Source organism: Buteo buteo, chromosome Z (assembly GCF_964188355.1).
Source record: "Buteo buteo chromosome Z, bButBut1.hap1.1, whole genome shotgun sequence".
Lineage (NCBI taxonomy): Eukaryota > Metazoa > Chordata > Aves > Accipitriformes > Accipitridae > Buteo > Buteo buteo.
Window position 1 is genome coordinate 10006342 of NC_134204.1, and position 21364 is coordinate 10027705.

Genomic DNA, 21364 nt, shown 5'->3' on the forward strand with positions numbered 1-21364 from the left:
TTCCCCATTCTCACCAGATTCAAACGCACGAGCGGGGGCAGCCCCAGACACAAACACAGCCAAAGCTCAAGTGCCTACACCCAGAGCCACCCCCTCGCACGCCGACGCCACCCCCAGGCCCTCGCTCCACGAGGGGACTCCCCAGGCTCTGCCAAGTGACATCACTTCACAAGCCTTCCCAACACGAAAAGAAAAAAGAAAGACCAGCTACGACGAACACAAAGGCGAGCCGCAAGTGAAAGGAAAACAGACCACAACCAGCACCAGGGCATTACAGGCGGAAAAGACACTTGGCCAGGAAGGGAAACTTCAGCTGCAGAAAAGAGGCACCACAGCTCGCCCCGCAGGACACACGGAAACCCTAACACACCTCCCCGCCACAGCTGCCCCCAAGGGCTCTGCCCCAGCGCTTTCGCATCCACCACTCAACCACTACAGCCAACCTCCCCCCAACACACCACCAGCAAAGCACCGCCACCGCCCTCCCCACGCACGGCCACCCCACCAACGCACTTCCCCGAGACCACCACAGCCACCAGCCAAAACCGAAAACCACAGCCGGAAACTCGCTGCAGTCGGAAAGCGAGGAAGGCAAAGCCGCGGCACCGCATAAAGCCGGCCACCCGGCAGCCCCCCAAGCACAGCGCCCACCCGCACCACCACCACCACACCAAGCCTGACCAGCCTCCTGCCCAGCACCACCCACGCAGCACCCACAGCCCCACCATGGCTGCGCCCGCAACCCCACAGCCCCGCCGGCCGCACGGCGCCCCGGCGCTCCTGCTCCTCCTCCCGGCTCTCGCCACCGCCCTCGCCTGCCACCACCTGCGTCCCCGCGACGCCACCTTCCCCTGGGACAGCCTCCAGCTCCTCCAGGCCATGGCTCCCAGCCCGCCACAGCCCTGCCACCACCACCAGGCGCCCTTCTTCCCCGACGCCCTCCTCCGCACCAACCACCCACAGCAAGCCGCCGCCACCGCCCTCCGCATCCTCCAGCACCTCTTCGCCACCCTCAGCAGCCCCACCACCCCCCGACACTGGGACGCCCAGGCACGACACCACCTCCTCAACAACCTCCAGCACCACATCCACCAGCTCCAGCAGTGCCTGCCAGCCAACGCCACGCTCCTCCAAGGCCGAGGGCCCCGCAACCTCCTGCTCAACGTCAACAAATACTTCCGCCACATTCACGACTTCCTCCACACCCACAACCACAGCGCCTGCGCCTGGGACCACGTCCGCCTCGAAGCTCGCGTCTGCTTCCAACACCTCCACAACCTCACCCGCACCATCCCCAGTTAGCCCACCGACCCCCACCAACCCCCACGGCCCCGCGCCCCGCCGCCACCACCCCTTCTGCACCACCGCCCCATCCCCGCCTCTGCCCTCCCGCCTCCCCTGACCCACGGCGAGAGCCGACGCAAGAACCGCCCTCCACCCTCAGCCTCCGCCGACGGCTCCTCTCTTTAGAGACCGTCTTCTATTTATTTTCACAATGGTTTTGATCTAGCTATTTATTCACCTATTTATTCGACAGAAAAATAAAGACCTGTTGCAAAAAGCTTGCCCGTGCCTCTTGTCTCAGAAGCGCAGGAAACGAGCCGCTGGCCTGGCCTGGCCTCGACTAGGCTGCGCTGGGCTGGCCTGGCCTGGCCTGGGCTGGGGGGAAGCCGCCTCCACTCAACACCTCCTCCTCCTCCTCCAGGCCCTGCTCCAAACAGGGCTCTGCACACATCCCGGGCCCACTCTTCGCTTTGGCACCTCCCCAGGGAGGCACTTTCCTCAACCTCTTCCCAAAAACTCGGCCAGGGGCTAGCCGCCGCCATCACAATCACCTCTTCGGCCCTTGTCTCCTCAACGTCCTCCCCCTTCCACCCCGCTTTAGACCCACTCAGCAGCAGCTCCGCAGTCCTCGCTACGGGGAAGACGCGGACCTCTTGGGCCGGGTCCAGAGGAGGGCCACAAACAGCATCGGAGGGATGGAACACCTCTCCGGTGAGGACAGGCCGAGAGAGTTGGGCTTCTCCAGACAACTGGAGAAGAGGAGGCTCCGCCGAGACCTCACTGCGGCCTTTCAAGACTTAAAGGGGGCTCAGCAGAAAGATGGGGACAGACTTTTTCATGGGGCCTGTAGCGGTAGGACAAGGCGCAACGGCTCTACACTAAAAGAGGCTGGATGCGGACTAGATACAAGGAAGACGTTGCCTGCCATCGGGGCGCTGCAACACCGCAACGGCTTGCCCAGACAGGCGGTAGCTGCCCCATCCCTGCAAACATTCACGGTCCGCTTGGACGGGGCTCTGAGCAACCTCGTCGACTCGAAGATGGCCCTGCTCACTGCTGGGGGCTTCGACCAGATGGCCCTTCAAGGCCCCTCCCCACCCAAACCATTCCACGATTCCAAGGAGGCGACGCACGGCAGACATCGTCGCTTTGATGAGGCCGAGCGCGGCCACTCTCGACGCTTCAGGCGTTCTCCACGACAAACCCTCTCGTTGCGCTGCTTGAAGACACCTTGCAGCACCAACCGGAATAGGGCAACACGGACAAGGTCCGGACACGGACCTCCACCACCACCACCACCACCACCACCACCACCACCCCACCTCCTGCGGTGACGGCACCTAGGTACGCCAAATCACCGCGCACGTGCCAGCACCCCCAGCACAGCGCCCACCAGCACAACGTTGCCTGACAAGACCACGGCTCCCAGCCCGCCACCACCGCCCGCACGCGCTTCCCCTCTTCCAAAAGCTTCCGGAAAACACGGGGCAGCCTCTCTCGCACCGGCAGAGCACGATCCTCGCTGCTGGAAGGGACCCGAGAACCTCAGCGAGTGCAACCTCCGCCTCCTCCTCCCCCCCACCAGAGATCTACAGCCAGAGCACAGCTAGCTCAGCTCCACCTCCAGAGGACTCTCGGACACCCCTCCTCTAGGGCCGCAGGCCATCCCTAACCCAAGACCCTTCGCTTACGGGGCACATTTTCCTCTTTGCGAGGAACTCCAGACACCTCTGGCGAGGAGGCACGGAAAACACGGCAAGACTCCTGCTGCGCGGGCGCACGCACGGCACCACAGCCAGCGACCCGACGCAGCAGCAAGAGCAGGAGCAAAACTCTCCCCTTTTTCCCCTTCCTTCTTCCCCAAGCCTTTCCTCCTGCCTTTCTTCCCCATTCTCACCAGATTCAAACGCACGAGCGGGGGCAGCCCCAGACACAAACACAGCCAAAGCTCAAGTGCCTACACCCAGAGCCACCCCCTCGCACGCCGACGCCACCCCCAGGCCCTCGCTCCACGAGGGGACTCCCCAGGCTCTGCCAAGTGACATCACTTCACAAGCCTTCCCAACACGAAAAGAAAAAAGAAAGACCAGCTACGACGAACACAAAGGCGAGCCGCAAGTGAAAGGAAAACAGACCACAACCAGCACCAGGGCATTACAGGCGGAAAAGACACTTGGCCAGGAAGGGAAACTTCAGCTGCAGAAAAGAGGCACCACAGCTCGCCCCGCAGGACACACGGAAACCCTAACACACCTCCCCGCCACAGCTGCCCCCAAGGGCTCTGCCCCAGCGCTTTCGCATCCACCACTCAACCACTACAGCCAACCTCCCCCCAACACACCACCAGCAAAGCACCGCCACCGCCCTCCCCACGCACGGCCACCCCACCAACGCACTTCCCCGAGACCACCACAGCCACCAGCCAAAACCGAAAACCACAGCCGGAAACTCGCTGCAGTCGGAAAGCGAGGAAGGCAAAGCCGCGGCACCGCATAAAGCCGGCCACCCGGCAGCCCCCCAAGCACAGCGCCCACCCGCACCACCACCACCACACCAAGCCTGACCAGCCTCCTGCCCAGCACCACCCACGCAGCACCCACAGCCCCACCATGGCTGCGCCCGCAACCCCACAGCCCCGCCGGCCGCACGGCGCCCCGGCGCTCCTGCTCCTCCTCCCGGCTCTCGCCACCGCCCTCGCCTGCCACCACCTGCGTCCCCGCGACGCCACCTTCCCCTGGGACAGCCTCCAGCTCCTCCAGGCCATGGCTCCCAGCCCGCCACAGCCCTGCCACCACCACCAGGCGCCCTTCTTCCCCGACGCCCTCCTCCGCACCAACCACCCACAGCAAGCCGCCGCCACCGCCCTCCGCATCCTCCAGCACCTCTTCGCCACCCTCAGCAGCCCCACCACCCCCCGACACTGGGACGCCCAGGCACGACACCACCTCCTCAACAACCTCCAGCACCACATCCACCAGCTCCAGCAGTGCCTGCCAGCCAACGCCACGCTCCTCCAAGGCCGAGGGCCCCGCAACCTCCTGCTCAACGTCAACAAATACTTCCGCCACATTCACGACTTCCTCCACACCCACAACCACAGCGCCTGCGCCTGGGACCACGTCCGCCTCGAAGCTCGCGTCTGCTTCCAACACCTCCACAACCTCACCCGCACCATCCCCAGTTAGCCCACCGACCCCCACCAACCCCCACGGCCCCGCGCCCCGCCGCCACCACCCCTTCTGCACCACCGCCCCATCCCCGCCTCTGCCCTCCCGCCTCCCCTGACCCACGGCGAGAGCCGACGCAAGAACCGCCCTCCACCCTCAGCCTCCGCCGACGGCTCCTCTCTTTAGAGACCGTCTTCTATTTATTTTCACAATGGTTTTGATCTAGCTATTTATTCACCTATTTATTCGACAGAAAAATAAAGACCTGTTGCAAAAAGCTTGCCCGTGCCTCTTGTCTCAGAAGCGCAGGAAACGAGCCGCTGGCCTGGCCTGGCCTCGACTAGGCTGCGCTGGGCTGGCCTGGCCTGGCCTGGGCTGGGGGGAAGCCGCCTCCACTCAACACCTCCTCCTCCTCCTCCAGGCCCTGCTCCAAACAGGGCTCTGCACACATCCCGGGCCCACTCTTCGCTTTGGCACCTCCCCAGGGAGGCACTTTCCTCAACCTCTTCCCAAAAACTCGGCCAGGGGCTAGCCGCCGCCATCACAATCACCTCTTCGGCCCTTGTCTCCTCAACGTCCTCCCCCTTCCACCCCGCTTTAGACCCACTCAGCAGCAGCTCCGCAGTCCTCGCTACGGGGAAGACGCGGACCTCTTGGGCCGGGTCCAGAGGAGGGCCACAAACAGCATCGGAGGGATGGAACACCTCTCCGGTGAGGACAGGCCGAGAGAGTTGGGCTTCTCCAGACAACTGGAGAAGAGGAGGCTCCGCCGAGACCTCACTGCGGCCTTTCAAGACTTAAAGGGGGCTCAGCAGAAAGATGGGGACAGACTTTTTCATGGGGCCTGTAGCGGTAGGACAAGGCGCAACGGCTCTACACTAAAAGAGGCTGGATGCGGACTAGATACAAGGAAGACGTTGCCTGCCATCGGGGCGCTGCAACACCGCAACGGCTTGCCCAGACAGGCGGTAGCTGCCCCATCCCTGCAAACATTCACGGTCCGCTTGGACGGGGCTCTGAGCAACCTCGTCGACTCGAAGATGGCCCTGCTCACTGCTGGGGGCTTCGACCAGATGGCCCTTCAAGGCCCCTCCCCACCCAAACCATTCCACGATTCCAAGGAGGCGACGCACGGCAGACATCGTCGCTTTGATGAGGCCGAGCGCGGCCACTCTCGACGCTTCAGGCGTTCTCCACGACAAACCCTCTCGTTGCGCTGCTTGAAGACACCTTGCAGCACCAACCGGAATAGGGCAACACGGACAAGGTCCGGACACGGACCTCCACCACCACCACCACCACCACCACCACCACCACCCCACCTCCTGCGGTGACGGCACCTAGGTACGCCAAATCACCGCGCACGTGCCAGCACCCCCAGCACAGCGCCCACCAGCACAACGTTGCCTGACAAGACCACGGCTCCCAGCCCGCCACCACCGCCCGCACGCGCTTCCCCTCTTCCAAAAGCTTCCGGAAAACACGGGGCAGCCTCTCTCGCACCGGCAGAGCACGATCCTCGCTGCTGGAAGGGACCCGAGAACCTCAGCGAGTGCAACCTCCGCCTCCTCCTCCCCCCCACCAGAGATCTACAGCCAGAGCACAGCTAGCTCAGCTCCACCTCCAGAGGACTCTCGGACACCCCTCCTCTAGGGCCGCAGGCCATCCCTAACCCAAGACCCTTCGCTTACGGGGCACATTTTCCTCTTTGCGAGGAACTCCAGACACCTCTGGCGAGGAGGCACGGAAAACACGGCAAGACTCCTGCTGCGCGGGCGCACGCACGGCACCACAGCCAGCGACCCGACGCAGCAGCAAGAGCAGGAGCAAAACTCTCCCCTTTTTCCCCTTCCTTCTTCCCCAAGCCTTTCCTCCTGCCTTTCTTCCCCATTCTCACCAGATTCAAACGCACGAGCGGGGGCAGCCCCAGACACAAACACAGCCAAAGCTCAAGTGCCTACACCCAGAGCCACCCCCTCGCACGCCGACGCCACCCCCAGGCCCTCGCTCCACGAGGGGACTCCCCAGGCTCTGCCAAGTGACATCACTTCACAAGCCTTCCCAACACGAAAAGAAAAAAGAAAGACCAGCTACGACGAACACAAAGGCGAGCCGCAAGTGAAAGGAAAACAGACCACAACCAGCACCAGGGCATTACAGGCGGAAAAGACACTTGGCCAGGAAGGGAAACTTCAGCTGCAGAAAAGAGGCACCACAGCTCGCCCCGCAGGACACACGGAAACCCTAACACACCTCCCCGCCACAGCTGCCCCCAAGGGCTCTGCCCCAGCGCTTTCGCATCCACCACTCAACCACTACAGCCAACCTCCCCCCAACACACCACCAGCAAAGCACCGCCACCGCCCTCCCCACGCACGGCCACCCCACCAACGCACTTCCCCGAGACCACCACAGCCACCAGCCAAAACCGAAAACCACAGCCGGAAACTCGCTGCAGTCGGAAAGCGAGGAAGGCAAAGCCGCGGCACCGCATAAAGCCGGCCACCCGGCAGCCCCCCAAGCACAGCGCCCACCCGCACCACCACCACCACACCAAGCCTGACCAGCCTCCTGCCCAGCACCACCCACGCAGCACCCACAGCCCCACCATGGCTGCGCCCGCAACCCCACAGCCCCGCTGGCCGCACGGCGCCCCGGCGCTCCTGCTCCTCCTCCCGGCTCTCGCCACCGCCCTCGCCTGCCACCACCTGCGTCCCCGCGACGCCACCTTCCCCTGGGACAGCCTCCAGCTCCTCCAGGCCATGGCTCCCAGCCCGCCACAGCCCTGCCACCACCACCAGGCGCCCTTCTTCCCCGACGCCCTCCTCCGCACCAACCACCCACAGCAAGCCGCCGCCACCGCCCTCCGCATCCTCCAGCACCTCTTCGCCACCCTCAGCAGCCCCACCACCCCCCGACACTGGGACGCCCAGGCACGACACCACCTCCTCAACAACCTCCAGCACCACATCCACCAGCTCCAGCAGTGCCTGCCAGCCAACGCCACGCTCCTCCAAGGCCGAGGGCCCCGCAACCTCCTGCTCAACGTCAACAAATACTTCCGCCACATCCACGACTTCCTCCACACCCACAACCACAGCGCCTGCGCCTGGGACCACGTCCGCCTCGAAGCTCGCGTCTGCTTCCAACACCTCCACAACCTCACCCGCACCATCCCCAGTTAGCCCACCGACCCCCACCAACCCCCACGGCCCCGCGCCCCGCCGCCACCACCCCTTCTGCACCACCGCCCCATCCCCGCCTCTGCCCTCCCGCCTCCCCTGACCCACGGCGAGAGCCGACGCAAGAACCGCCCTCCACCCTCAGCCTCCGCCGACGGCTCCTCTCTTTAGAGACCGTCTTCTATTTATTTTCACAATGGTTTTGATCTAGCTATTTATTCACCTATTTATTCGACAGAAAAATAAAGACCTGTTGCAAAAAGCTTGCCCGTGCCTCTTGTCTCAGAAGCGCAGGAAACGAGCCGCTGGCCTGGCCTGGCCTCGACTAGGCTGCGCTGGGCTGGCCTGGCCTGGGCTGGGCTGGGGGGAAGCCGCCTCCACTCAACACCTCCTCCTCCTCCAGGCCCTGCTCCAAACAGGGCTCTGCACACATCCCGGGCCCACTCTTCGCTTTGGCACCTCCCCAGGGAGGCACTTTCCTCAACCTCTTCCCAAAAACTCGGCCAGGGGCTAGCCGCCGCCATCACAATCACCTCTTCGGCCCTTGTCTCCTCAACGTCCTCCCCCTTCCACCCCGCTTTAGACCCACTCAGCAGCAGCTCCGCAGTCCTCGCTACGGGGAAGACGCGGACCTCTTGGGCCGGGTCCAGAGGAGGGCCACAAACAGCATCGGAGGGATGGAACACCTCTCCGGTGAGGACAGGCCGAGAGAGTTGGGCTTCTCCAGACAACTGGAGAAGAGGAGGCTCCGCCGAGACCTCACTGCGGCCTTTCAAGACTTAAAGGGGGCTCAGCAGAAAGATGGGGACAGACTTTTTCATGGGGCCTGTAGCGGTAGGACAAGGCGCAACGGCTCTACACTAAAAGAGGCTGGATGCGGACTAGATACAAGGAAGACGTTGCCTGCCATCGGGGCGCTGCAACACCGCAACGGCTTGCCCAGACAGGCGGTAGCTGCCCCATCCCTGCAAACATTCACGGTCCGCTTGGACGGGGCTCTGAGCAACCTCGTCGACTCGAAGACGGCCCTGCTCACTGCTGGGGGCTTCGACCAGATGGCCCTTCAAGGCCCCTCCCCACCCAAACCATTCCACGATTCCAAGGAGGCGACGCACGGCAGACATCGTCGCTTTGATGAGGCCGAGCGCGGCCACTCTCGACGCTTCAGGCGTTCTCCACGACAAACCCTCTCGTTGCGCTGCTTGAAGACACCTTGCAGCACCAACCGGAATAGGGCAACACGGACAAGGTCCGGACACGGACCTCCACCACCACCACCACCACCACCACCACCACCACCCCACCTCCTGCGGTGACGGCACCTAGGTACGCCAAATCACCGCGCACGTGCCAGCACCCCCAGCACAGCGCCCACCAGCACAACGTTGCCTGACAAGACCACGGCTCCCAGCCCGCCACCACCGCCCGCACGCGCTTCCCCTCTTCCAAAAGCTTCCGGAAAACACGGGGCAGCCTCTCTCGCACCGGCAGAGCACGATCCTCGCTGCTGGAAGGGACCCGAGAACCTCAGCGAGTGCAACCTCCGCCTCCTCCTCCCCCCCACCAGAGATCTACAGCCAGAGCACAGCTAGCTCAGCTCCACCTCCAGAGGACTCTCGGACACCCCTCCTCTAGGGCCGCAGGCCATCCCTAACCCAAGACCCTTCGCTTACGGGGCACATTTTCCTCTTTGCGAGGAACTCCAGACACCTCTGGCGAGGAGGCACGGAAAACACGGCAAGACTCCTGCTGCGCGGGCGCACGCACGGCACCACAGCCAGCGACCCGACGCAGCAGCAAGAGCAGGAGCAAAACTCTCCCCTTTTTCCCCTTCCTTCTTCCCCAAGCCTTTCCTCCTGCCTTTCTTCCCCATTCTCACCAGATTCAAACGCACGAGCGGGGGCAGCCCCAGACACAAACACAGCCAAAGCTCAAGTGCCTACACCCAGAGCCACCCCCTCGCACGCCGACGCCACCCCCAGGCCCTCGCTCCACGAGGGGACTCCCCAGGCTCTGCCAAGTGACATCACTTCACAAGCCTTCCCAACACGAAAAGAAAAAAGAAAGACCAGCTACGACGAACACAAAGGCGAGCCGCAAGTGAAAGGAAAACAGACCACAACCAGCACCAGGGCATTACAGGCGGAAAAGACACTTGGCCAGGAAGGGAAACTTCAGCTGCAGAAAAGAGGCACCACAGCTCGCCCCGCAGGACACACGGAAACCCTAACACACCTCCCCGCCACAGCTGCCCCCAAGGGCTCTGCCCCAGCGCTTTCGCATCCACCACTCAACCACTACAGCCAACCTCCCCCCAACACACCACCAGCAAAGCACCGCCACCGCCCTCCCCACGCACGGCCACCCCACCAACGCACTTCCCCGAGACCACCACAGCCACCAGCCAAAACCGAAAACCACAGCCGGAAACTCGCTGCAGTCGGAAAGCGAGGAAGGCAAAGCCGCGGCACCGCATAAAGCCGGCCACCCGGCAGCCCCCCAAGCACAGCGCCCACCCGCACCACCACCACCACACCAAGCCTGACCAGCCTCCTGCCCAGCACCACCCACGCAGCACCCACAGCCCCACCATGCCTGCGCCCGCAACCCCACAGCCCCGCCGGCCGCACGGCGCCCCGGCGCTCCTGCTCCTCCTCCCGGCTCTCGCCACCGCCCTCGCCTGCCACCACCTGCGTCCCCGCGACGCCACCTTCCCCTGGGACAGCCTCCAGCTCCTCCAGGCCATGGCTCCCAGCCCGCCACAGCCCTGCCACCACCACCAGGCGCCCTTCTTCCCCGACGCCCTCCTCCGCACCAACCACCCACAGCAAGCCGCCGCCACCGCCCTCCGCATCCTCCAGCACCTCTTCGCCACCCTCAGCAGCCCCACCACCCCCCGACACTGGGACGCCCAGGCACGACACCACCTCCTCAACAACCTCCAGCACCACATCCACCAGCTCCAGCAGTGCCTGCCAGCCAACGCCACGCTCCTCCAAGGCCGAGGGCCCCGCAACCTCCTGCTCAACGTCAACAAATACTTCCGCCACATCCACGACTTCCTCCACACCCACAACCACAGCGCCTGCGCCTGGGACCACGTCCGCCTCGAAGCTCGCGTCTGCTTCCAACACCTCCACAACCTCACCCGCACCATCCCCAGTTAGCCCACCGACCCCCACCAACCCCCACGGCCCCGCGCCCCGCCGCCACCACCCCTTCTGCACCACCGCCCCATCCCCGCCTCTGCCCTCCCGCCTCCCCTGACCCACGGCGAGAGCCGACGCAAGAACCGCCCTCCACCCTCAGCCTCCGCCGACGGCTCCTCTCTTTAGAGACCGTCTTCTATTTATTTTCACAATGGTTTTGATCTAGCTATTTATTCACCTATTTATTCGACAGAAAAATAAAGACCTGTTGCAAAAAGCTTGCCCGTGCCTCTTGTCTCAGAAGCGCAGGAAACGAGCCGCTGGCCTGGCCTGGCCTCGACTAGGCTGCGCTGGGCTGGCCTGGCCTGGCCTGGGCTGGGGGGAAGCCGCCTCCACTCAACACCTCCTCCTCCTCCTCCAGGCCCTGCTCCAAACAGGGCTCTGCACACATCCCGGGCCCACTCTTCGCTTTGGCACCTCCCCAGGGAGGCACTTTCCTCAACCTCTTCCCAAAAACTCGGCCAGGGGCTAGCCGCCGCCATCACAATCACCTCTTCGGCCCTTGTCTCCTCAACGTCCTCCCCCTTCCACCCCGCTTTAGACCCACTCAGCAGCAGCTCCGCAGTCCTCGCTACGGGGAAGACGCGGACCTCTTGGGCCGGGTCCAGAGGAGGGCCACAAACAGCATCGGAGGGATGGAACACCTCTCCGGTGAGGACAGGCCGAGAGAGTTGGGCTTCTCCAGACAACTGGAGAAGAGGAGGCTCCGCCGAGACCTCACTGCGGCCTTTCAAGACTTAAAGGGGGCTCAGCAGAAAGATGGGGACAGACTTTTTCATGGGGCCTGTAGCGGTAGGACAAGGCGCAACGGCTCTACACTAAAAGAGGCTGGATGCGGACTAGATACAAGGAAGACGTTGCCTGCCATCGGGGCGCTGCAACACCGCAACGGCTTGCCCAGACAGGCGGTAGCTGCCCCATCCCTGCAAACATTCACGGTCCGCTTGGACGGGGCTCTGAGCAACCTCGTCGACTCGAAGACGGCCCTGCTCACTGCTGGGGGCTTCGACCAGATGGCCCTTCAAGGCCCCTCCCCACCCAAACCATTCCACGATTCCAAGGAGGCGACGCACGGCAGACATCGTCGCTTTGATGAGGCCGAGCGCGGCCACTCTCGACGCTTCAGGCGTTCTCCACGACAAACCCTCTCGTTGCGCTGCTTGAAGACACCTTGCAGCACCAACCGGAATAGGGCAACACGGACAAGGTCCGGACACGGACCTCCACCACCACCACCACCACCACCACCACCACCACCCCACCTCCTGCGGTGACGGCACCTAGGTACGCCAAATCACCGCGCACGTGCCAGCACCCCCAGCACAGCGCCCACCAGCACAACGTTGCCTGACAAGACCACGGCTCCCAGCCCGCCACCACCGCCCGCACGCGCTTCCCCTCTTCCAAAAGCTTCCGGAAAACACGGGGCAGCCTCTCTCGCACCGGCAGAGCACGATCCTCGCTGCTGGAAGGGACCCGAGAACCTCAGCGAGTGCAACCTCCGCCTCCTCCTCCCCCCCACCAGAGATCTACAGCCAGAGCACAGCTAGCTCAGCTCCACCTCCAGAGGACTCTCGGACACCCCTCCTCTAGGGCCGCAGGCCATCCCTAACCCAAGACCCTTCGCTTACGGGGCACATTTTCCTCTTTGCGAGGAACTCCAGACACCTCTGGCGAGGAGGCACGGAAAACACGGCAAGACTCCTGCTGCGCGGGCGCACGCACGGCACCACAGCCAGCGACCCGACGCAGCAGCAAGAGCAGGAGCAAAACTCTCCCCTTTTTCCCCTTCCTTCTTCCCCAAGCCTTTCCTCCTGCCTTTCTTCCCCATTCTCACCAGATTCAAACGCACGAGCGGGGGCAGCCCCAGACACAAACACAGCCAAAGCTCAAGTGCCTACACCCAGAGCCACCCCCTCGCACGCCGACGCCACCCCCAGGCCCTCGCTCCACGAGGGGACTCCCCAGGCTCTGCCAAGTGACATCACTTCACAAGCCTTCCCAACACGAAAAGAAAAAAGAAAGACCAGCTACGACGAACACAAAGGCGAGCCGCAAGTGAAAGGAAAACAGACCACAACCAGCACCAGGGCATTACAGGCGGAAAAGACACTTGGCCAGGAAGGGAAACTTCAGCTGCAGAAAAGAGGCACCACAGCTCGCCCCGCAGGACACACGGAAACCCTAACACACCTCCCCGCCACAGCTGCCCCCAAGGGCTCTGCCCCAGCGCTTTCGCATCCACCACTCAACCACTACAGCCAACCTCCCCCCAACACACCACCAGCAAAGCACCGCCACCGCCCTCCCCACGCACGGCCACCCCACCAACGCACTTCCCCGAGACCACCACAGCCACCAGCCAAAACCGAAAACCACAGCCGGAAACTCGCTGCAGTCGGAAAGCGAGGAAGGCAAAGCCGCGGCACCGCATAAAGCCGGCCACCCGGCAGCCCCCCAAGCACAGCGCCCACCCGCACCACCACCACCACACCAAGCCTGACCAGCCTCCTGCCCAGCACCACCCACGCAGCACCCACAGCCCCACCATGGCTGCGCCCGCAACCCCACAGCCCCGCCGGCCGCACGGCGCCCCGGCGCTCCTGCTCCTCCTCCCGGCTCTCGCCACCGCCCTCGCCTGCCACCACCTGCGTCCCCGCGACGCCACCTTCCCCTGGGACAGCCTCCAGCTCCTCCAGGCCATGGCTCCCAGCCCGCCACAGCCCTGCCACCACCACCAGGCGCCCTTCTTCCCCGACGCCCTCCTCCGCACCAACCACCCACAGCAAGCCGCCGCCACCGCCCTCCGCATCCTCCAGCACCTCTTCGCCACCCTCAGCAGCCCCACCACCCCCCGACACTGGGACGCCCAGGCACGACACCACCTCCTCAACAACCTCCAGCACCACATCCACCAGCTCCAGCAGTGCCTGCCAGCCAACGCCACGCTCCTCCAAGGCCGAGGGCCCCGCAACCTCCTGCTCAACGTCAACAAATACTTCCGCCACATCCACGACTTCCTCCACACCCACAACCACAGCGCCTGCGCCTGGGACCACGTCCGCCTCGAAGCTCGCGTCTGCTTCCAACACCTCCACAACCTCACCCGCACCATCCCCAGTTAGCCCACCGACCCCCACCAACCCCCACGGCCCCGCGCCCCGCCGCCACCACCCCTTCTGCACCACCGCCCCATCCCCGCCTCTGCCCTCCCGCCTCCCCTGACCCATGGCGAGAGCCGACGCAAGAACCGCCCTCCACCCTCAGCCTCCGCCGACGGCTCCTCTCTTTAGAGACCGTCTTCTATTTATTTTCACAATGGTTTTGATCTAGCTATTTATTCACCTATTTATTCGACAGAAAAATAAAGACCTGTTGCAAAAAGCTTGCCCGTGCCTCTTGTCTCAGAAGCGCAGGAAACGAGCCGCTGGCCTGGCCTGGCCTCGACTAGGCTGCGCTGGGCTGGCCTGGCCTGGCCTGGGCTGGGGGGAAGCCGCCTCCACTCAACACCTCCTCCTCCTCCAGGCCCTGCTCCAAACAGGGCTCTGCACACATCCCGGGCCCACTCTTCGCTTTGGCACCTCCCCAGGGAGGCACTTTCCTCAACCTCTTCCCAAAAACTCGGCCAGGGGCTAGCCGCCGCCATCACAATCACCTCTTCGGCCCTTGTCTCCTCAACGTCCTCCCCCTTCCACCCCGCTTTAGACCCACTCAGCAGCAGCTCCGCAGTCCTCGCTACGGGGAAGACGCGGACCTCTTGGGCCGGGTCCAGAGGAGGGCCACAAACAGCATCGGAGGGATGGAACACCTCTCCGGTGAGGACAGGCCGAGAGAGTTGGGCTTCTCCAGACAACTGGAGAAGAGGAGGCTCCGCCGAGACCTCACTGCGGCCTTTCAAGACTTAAAGGGGGCTCAGCAGAAAGATGGGGACAGACTTTTTCATGGGGCCTGTAGCGGTAGGACAAGGCGCAACGGCTCTACACTAAAAGAGGCTGGATGCGGACTAGATACAAGGAAGACGTTGCCTGCCATCGGGGCGCTGCAACACCGCAACGGCTTGCCCAGACAGGCGGTAGCTGCCCCATCCCTGCAAACATTCACGGTCCGCTTGGACGGGGCTCTGAGCAACCTCGTCGACTCGAAGACGGCCCTGCTCACTGCTGGGGGCTTCGACCAGATGGCCCTTCAAGGCCCCTCCCCACCCAAACCATTCCACGATTCCAAGGAGGCGACGCACGGCAGACATCGTCGCTTTGATGAGGCCGAGCGCGGCCACTCTCGACGCTTCAGGCGTTCTCCACGACAAACCCTCTCGTTGCGCTGCTTGAAGACACCTTGCAGCACCAACCGGAATAGGGCAACACGGACAAGGTCCGGACACGGACCTCCACCACCACCACCACCACCACCACCACCACCACCCCACCTCCTGCGGTGACGGCACCTAGGTACGCCAAATCACCGCGCACGTGCCAGCACCCCCAGCACAGCGCCCACCAGCACAACGTTGCCTGACAAGACCACGGCTCCCAGCCCGCCACCACCGCCCGCACGCGCTTCCCCTCTTCCAAAAGCTTCCGGAAAACACGGGGCAGCCTCTCTCGCACCGGCAGAGCACGATCCTCGCTGCTGGAAGGGACCCGAGAACCTCAGCGAGTGCAACCTCCGCCTCCTCCTCCCCCCCACCAGAGATCTACAGCCAGAGCACAGCTAGCTCAGCTCCACCTCCAGAGGACTCTCGGACACCCCTCCTCTAGGGCCGCAGGCCATCCCTAACCCAAGACCCTTCGCTTACGGGGCACATTTTCCTCTTTGCGAGGAACTCCAGACACCTCTGGCGAGGAGGCACGGAAAACACGGCAAGACTCCTGCTGCGCGGGCGCACGCACGGCACCACAGCCAGCGACCCGACGCAGCAGCAAGAGCAGGAGCAAAACTCTCCCCTTTTTCCCCTTCCTTCTTCCCCAAGCCTTTCCTCCTGCCTTTCTTCCCCATTCTCACCAGATTCAAACGCACGAGCGGGGGCAGCCCCAGACACAAACACAGCCAAAGCTCAAGTGCCTACACCCAGAGCCACCCCCTCGCACGCCGACGCCACCCCCAGGCCCTCGCTCCACGAGGGGACTCCCCAGGCTCTGCCAAGTGACATCACTTCACAAGCCTTCCCAACACGAAAAGAAAAAAGAAAGACCAGCTACGACGAACACAAAGGCGAGCCGCAAGTGAAAGGAAAACAGACCACAACCAGCACCAGGGCATTACAGGCGGAAAAGACACTTGGCCAGGAAGGGAAACTTCAGCTGCAGAAAAGAGGCACCACAGCTCGCCCCGCAGGACACACGGAAACCCTAACACACCTCCCCGCCACAGCTGCCCCCAAGGGCTCTGCCCCAGCGCTTTCGCATCCACCACTCAACCACTACAGCCAACCTCCCCCCAACACACCACCAGCAAAGCACCGCCACCGCCCTCCCCACGCACGGCCACCCCACCAACGCACTTCCCCGAGACCACCACAGCCACCAGCCAAAACCGAAAACCACAGCCGGAAACTCGCTGCAGTCGGAAAGCGAGGAAGGCAAAGCCGCGGCACCGCATAAAGCCGGCCACCCGGCAGCCCCCCAAGCACAGCGCCCACCCGCACCACCACCACCACACCAAGCCTGACCAGCCTCCTGCCCAGCACCACCCACGCAGCACCCACAGCCCCACCATGCCTGCGCCCGCAACCCCACAGCCCCGCCGGCCGCACGGCGCCCCGGCGCTCCTGCTCCTCCTCCCGGCTCTCGCCACCGCCCTCGCCTGCCACCACCTGCGTCCCCGCGACGCCACCTTCCCCTGGGACAGCCTCCAGCTCCTCCAGGCCATGGCTCCCAGCCCGCCACAGCCCTGCCACCACCACCAGGCGCCCTTCTTCCCCGACGCCCTCCTCCGCACCAACCACCCACAGCAAGCCGCCGCCACCGCCCTCCGCATCCTCCAGCACCTCTTCGCCACCCTCAGCAGCCCCACCACCCCCCGACACTGGGACGCCCAGGCACGACACCACCTCCTCAACAACCTCCAGCACCACATCCACCAGCTCCAGCAGTGCCTGCCAGCCAACGCCACGCTCCTCCAAGGCCGAGGGCCCCGCAACCTCCTGCTCAACGTCAACAAATACTTCCGCCACATCCACGACTTCCTCCACACCCACAACCACAGCGCCTGCGCCTGGGACCACGTCCGCCTCGAAGCTCGCGTCTGCTTCCAACACCTCCACAACCTCACCCGCACCATCCCCAGTTAGCCCACCGACCCCCACCAACCCCCACGGCCCCGCGCCCCGCCGCCACCACCCCTTCTGCACCACCGCCCCATCCCCGCCTCTGCCCTCCCGCCTCCCCTGACCCACGGCGAGAGCCGACGCAAGAACCGCCCTCCACCCTCAGCCTCCGCCGACGGCTCCTCTCTTTAGAGACCGTCTTCTATTTATTTTCACAATGGTTTTGATCTAGCTATTTATTCACCTATTTATTCGACAGAAAAATAAAGACCTGTTGCAAAAAGCTTGCCCGTGCCTCTTGTCTCAGAAGCGCAGGAAACGAGCCGCTGGCCTGGCCTGGCCTCGACTAGGCTGCGCTGGGCTGGCCTGGCCTGGGCTGGGCTGGGGGGAAGCCGCCTCCACTCAACACCTCCTCCTCCTCCAGGCCCTGCTCCAAACAGGGCTCTGCACACATCCCGGGCCCACTCTTCGCTTTGGCACCTCCCCAGGGAGGCACTTTCCTCAACCTCTTCCCAAAAACTCGGCCAGGGGCTAGCCGCCGCCATCACAATCACCTCTTCGGCCCTTGTCTCCTCAACGTCCTCCCCCTTCCACCCCGCTTTAGACCCACTCAGCAGCAGCTCCGCAGTCCTCGCTACGGGGAAGACGCGGACCTCTTGGGCCGGGTCCAGAGGAGGGCCACAAACAGCATCGGAGGGATGGAACACCTCTCCGGTGAGGACAGGCCGAGAGAGTTGGGCTTCTCCAGACAACTGGAGAAGAGGAGGCTCCGCCGAGACCTCACTGCGGCCTTTCAAGACTTAAAGGGGGCTCAGCAGAAAGATGGGGACAGACTTTTTCATGGGGCCTGTAGCGGTAGGACAAGGCGCAACGGCTCTACACTAAAAGAGGCTGGATGCGGACTAGATACAAGGAAGACGTTGCCTGCCATCGGGGCGCTGCAACACCGCAACGGCTTGCCCAGACAGGCGGTAGCTGCCCCATCCCTGCAAACATTCACGGTCCGCTTGGACGGGGCTCTGAGCAACCTCGTCGACTCGAAGACGGCCCTGCTCACTGCTGGGGGCTTCGACCAGATGGCCCTTCAAGGCCCCTCCCCACCCAAACCATTCCACGATTCCAAGGAGGCGACGCACGGCAGACATCGTCGCTTTGATGAGGCCGAGCGCGGCCACTCTCGACGCTTCAGGCGTTCTCCACGACAAACCCTCTCGTTGCGCTGCTTGAAGACACCTTGCAGCACCAACCGGAATAGGGCAACACGGACAAGGTCCGGACACGGACCTCCACCACCACCACCACCACCACCCCACCTCCTGCGGTGACGGCACCTAGGTACGCCAAATCACCGCGCACGTGCCAGCACCCCCAGCACAGCGCCCACCAGCACAACGTTGCCTGACAAGACCACGGCTCCCAGCCCGCCACCACCGCCCGCACGCGCTTCCCCTCTTCCAAAAGCTTCCGGAAAACACGGGGCAGCCTCTCTCGCACCGGCAGAGCACGATCCTCGCTGCTGGAAGGGACCCGAGAACCTCAGCGAGTGCAACCTCCGCCTCCTCCTCCCCCCCACCAGAGATCTACAGCCAGAGCACAGCTAGCTCAGCTCCACCTCCAGAGGACTCTCGGACACCCCTCCTCTAGGGCCGCAGGCCATCCCTAACCCAAGACCCTTCGCTTACGGGGCACATTTTCCTCTTTGCGAGGAACTCCAGACACCTCTGGCGAGGAGGCACGGAAAACACGGCAAGACTCCTGCTGCGCGGGCGCACGCACGGCACCACAGCCAGCGACCCGACGCAGCAGCAAGAGCAGGAGCAAAACTCTCCCCTTTTTCCCCTTCCTTCTTCCCCAAGCCTTTCCTCCTGCCTTTCTTCCCCATTCTCACCAGATTCAAACGCACGAGCGGGGGCAGCCCCAGACACAAACACAGCCAAAGCTCAAGTGCCTACACCCAGAGCCACCCCCTCGCACGCCGACGCCACCCCCAGGCCCTCGCTCCACGAGGGGACTCCCCAGGCTCTGCCAAGTGACATCACTTCACAAGCCTTCCCAACACGAAAAGAAAAAAGAAAGACCAGCTACGACGAACACAAAGGCGAGCCGCAAGTGAAAGGAAAACAGACCACAACCAGCACCAGGGCATTACAGGCGGAAAAGACACTTGGCCAGGAAGGGAAACTTCAGCTGCAGAAAAGAGGCACCACAGCTCGCCCCGCAGGACACACGGAAACCCTAACACACCTCCCCGCCACAGCTGCCCCCAAGGGCTCTGCCCCAGCGCTTTCGCATCCACCACTCAACCACTACAGCCAACCTCCCCCCAACACACCACCAGCAAAGCACCGCCACCGCCCTCCCCACGCACGGCCACCCCACCAACGCACTTCCCCGAGACCACCACAGCCACCAGCCAAAACCGAAAACCACAGCCGGAAACTCGCTGCAGTCGGAAAGCGAGGAAGGCAAAGCCGCGGCACCGCATAAAGCCGGCCACCCGGCAGCCCCCCAAGCACAGCGCCCACCCGCACCACCACCACCACACCAAGCCTGACCAGCCTCCTGCCCAGCACCACCCACGCAGCACCCACAGCCCCACCATGCCTGCGCCCGCAACCCCACAGCCCCGCCGGCCGCACGGCGCCCCGGCGCTCCTGCTCCTCCTCCCGGCTCTCGCCACCGCCCTCGCCTGCCACCACCTGCGTCCCCGCGACGCCACCTTCCCCTGGGACAGCCTCCAGCTCCTCCAGGCCATGGCTCCCAGCCCGCCACAGCCCTGCCACCACCACCAGGCGCCCTTCTTCCCCGACGCCCTCCTCCGCACCAACCACCCACAGCAAGCCGCCGCCACCGCCCTCCGCATCCTCCAGCACCTCTTCGCCACCCTCAGCAGCCCCACCACCCCCCGACACTGGGACGCCCAGGCACGACACCACCTCCTCAACAACCTCCAGCACCACATCCACCAGCTCCAGCAGTGCCTGCCAGCCAACGCCACGCTCCTCCAAGGCCGAGGGCCCCGCAACCTCCTGCTCAACGTCAACAAATACTTCCGCCACATCCACGACTTCCTCCACACCCACAACCACAGCGCCTGCGCCTGGGACCACGTCCGCCTCGAAGCTCGCGTCTGCTTCCAACACCTCCACAACCTCACCCGCACCATCCCCAGTTAGCCCACCGACCCCCACCAACCCCCACGGCCCCGCGCCCCGCCGCCACCACCCCTTCTGCACCACCGCCCCATCCCCGCCTCTGCCCTCCCGCCTCCCCTGACCCACGGCGAGAGCCGACGCAAGAACCGCCCTCCACCCTCAGCCTCCGCCGACGGCTCCTCTCTTTAGAGACCGTCTTCTATTTATTTTCACAATGGTTTTGATCTAGCTATTTATTCACCTATTTATTCGACAGAAAAATAAAGACCTGTTGCAAAAAGCTTGCCCGTGCCTCTTGTCTCAGAAGCGCAGGAAACGAGCCGCTGGCCTGGCCTGGCCTCGACTAGGCTGCGCTGGGCTGGCCTGGCCTGGCCTGGGCTGGGGGGAAGCCGCCTCCACTCAACACCTCCTCCTCCTCCAGGCCCTGCTCCAAACAGGGCTCTGCACACATCCCGGGCCCACTCTTCGCTTTGGCACCTCCCCAGGGAGGCACTTTCCTCAACCTCTTCCCAAAAACTCGGCCAGGGGCTAGCCGCCGCCATCACAATCACCTCTTCGGCCCTTGTCTCCTCAACGTCCTCCCCCTTCCACCCCGCTTTAGACCCACTCAGCAGCAGCTCCGCAGTCCTCGCTACGGGGAAGACGCGGACCTCTTGGGCCGGGTCCAGAGGAGGGCCACAAACAGCATCGGAGGGATGGAACACCTCTCCGGTGAGGACAGGCCGAGAGAGTTGGGCTTCTCCAGACAACTGGAGAAGAGGAGGCTCCGCCGAGACCTCACTGCGGCCTTTCAAGACTTAAAGGGGGCTCAGCAGAAAGATGGGGACAGACTTTTTCATGGGGCCTGTAGCGGTAGGACAAGGCGCAACGGCTCTACACTAAAAGAGGCTGGATGCGGACTAGATACAAGGAAGACGTTGCCTGCCATCGGGGCGCTGCAACACCGCAACGGCTTGCCCAGACAGGCGGTAGCTGCCCCATCCCTGCAAACATTCACGGTCCGCTTGGACGGGGCTCTGAGCAACCTCGTCGACTCGAAGACGGCCCTGCTCACTGCTGGGGGCTTCGACCAGATGGCCCTTCAAGGCCCCTCCCCACCCAA

The 21364-nt window shown here is 63.9% G+C and overlaps 8 protein-coding genes across 33 annotated transcripts in view; 7 read left to right on the forward strand and 1 right to left on the reverse strand.

Moving 5' to 3' along the window:
• The window catches only part of UBAP2 (ubiquitin associated protein 2), a 171086-nt gene that overhangs the window by 56858 nt on the left and 92864 nt on the right, over positions 1-21364 (reverse strand). The gene's annotated exons all lie outside the window — the stretch shown is intronic.
• On the forward strand, positions 171-1697 carry LOC142026446 (interferon-like). Its single transcript, XM_075019459.1, has one exon. It carries the CDS (start codon positions 727-729, stop codon positions 1300-1302), a length of 576 nt encoding a protein of 191 aa, XP_074875560.1. The 5' UTR covers positions 171-726; the 3' UTR covers positions 1303-1697.
• On the forward strand, positions 3338-4864 carry LOC142026490 (interferon-like). Its single transcript, XM_075019581.1, has one exon. It carries the CDS (start codon positions 3894-3896, stop codon positions 4467-4469), a length of 576 nt encoding a protein of 191 aa, XP_074875682.1. The 5' UTR covers positions 3338-3893; the 3' UTR covers positions 4470-4864.
• On the forward strand, positions 7061-7976 carry LOC142026619 (interferon-like). The gene has a single exon (XM_075019799.1). It carries the CDS (start codon positions 7061-7063, stop codon positions 7634-7636), a length of 576 nt encoding a protein of 191 aa, XP_074875900.1. The 3' UTR covers positions 7637-7976.
• Positions 10224-11195, forward strand: LOC142027011 (interferon-like). Its single transcript, XM_075020571.1, has one exon. The coding sequence runs from the start codon at positions 10225-10227 to the stop codon at positions 10798-10800; it is 576 nt and encodes a 191-aa protein (XP_074876672.1). The 5' UTR covers position 10224; the 3' UTR covers positions 10801-11195.
• On the forward strand, positions 12836-14058 carry LOC142027012 (interferon-like). The gene has a single exon (XM_075020572.1). It carries the CDS (start codon positions 13392-13394, stop codon positions 13965-13967), a length of 576 nt encoding a protein of 191 aa, XP_074876673.1. The 5' UTR covers positions 12836-13391; the 3' UTR covers positions 13968-14058.
• Positions 16555-17471, forward strand: LOC142026615 (interferon-like). The gene has a single exon (XM_075019794.1). It carries the CDS (start codon positions 16556-16558, stop codon positions 17129-17131), a length of 576 nt encoding a protein of 191 aa, XP_074875895.1. The 5' UTR covers position 16555; the 3' UTR covers positions 17132-17471.
• On the forward strand, positions 19707-20640 carry LOC142026595 (interferon-like). The gene has a single exon (XM_075019763.1). It carries the CDS (start codon positions 19708-19710, stop codon positions 20281-20283), a length of 576 nt encoding a protein of 191 aa, XP_074875864.1. The 5' UTR covers position 19707; the 3' UTR covers positions 20284-20640.

Bases quoted from the DNA above. Each gene is read 5' to 3' on its own strand.
- LOC142026490 (XM_075019581.1), top strand. From the start codon at position 3,894: ATGGCTGCGCCCGCAACCCCACAGCCCCGCCGGCCGCACGGCGCCCCG.
- LOC142026615 (XM_075019794.1), top strand. From the start codon at position 16,556: ATGCCTGCGCCCGCAACCCCACAGCCCCGCCGGCCGCACGGCGCCCCG.
- LOC142026619 (XM_075019799.1), top strand. From the start codon at position 7,061: ATGGCTGCGCCCGCAACCCCACAGCCCCGCTGGCCGCACGGCGCCCCG.
- LOC142026446 (XM_075019459.1), top strand. From the start codon at position 727: ATGGCTGCGCCCGCAACCCCACAGCCCCGCCGGCCGCACGGCGCCCCG.
- LOC142027011 (XM_075020571.1), top strand. From the start codon at position 10,225: ATGCCTGCGCCCGCAACCCCACAGCCCCGCCGGCCGCACGGCGCCCCG.
- LOC142027012 (XM_075020572.1), top strand. From the start codon at position 13,392: ATGGCTGCGCCCGCAACCCCACAGCCCCGCCGGCCGCACGGCGCCCCG.
- LOC142026595 (XM_075019763.1), top strand. From the start codon at position 19,708: ATGCCTGCGCCCGCAACCCCACAGCCCCGCCGGCCGCACGGCGCCCCG.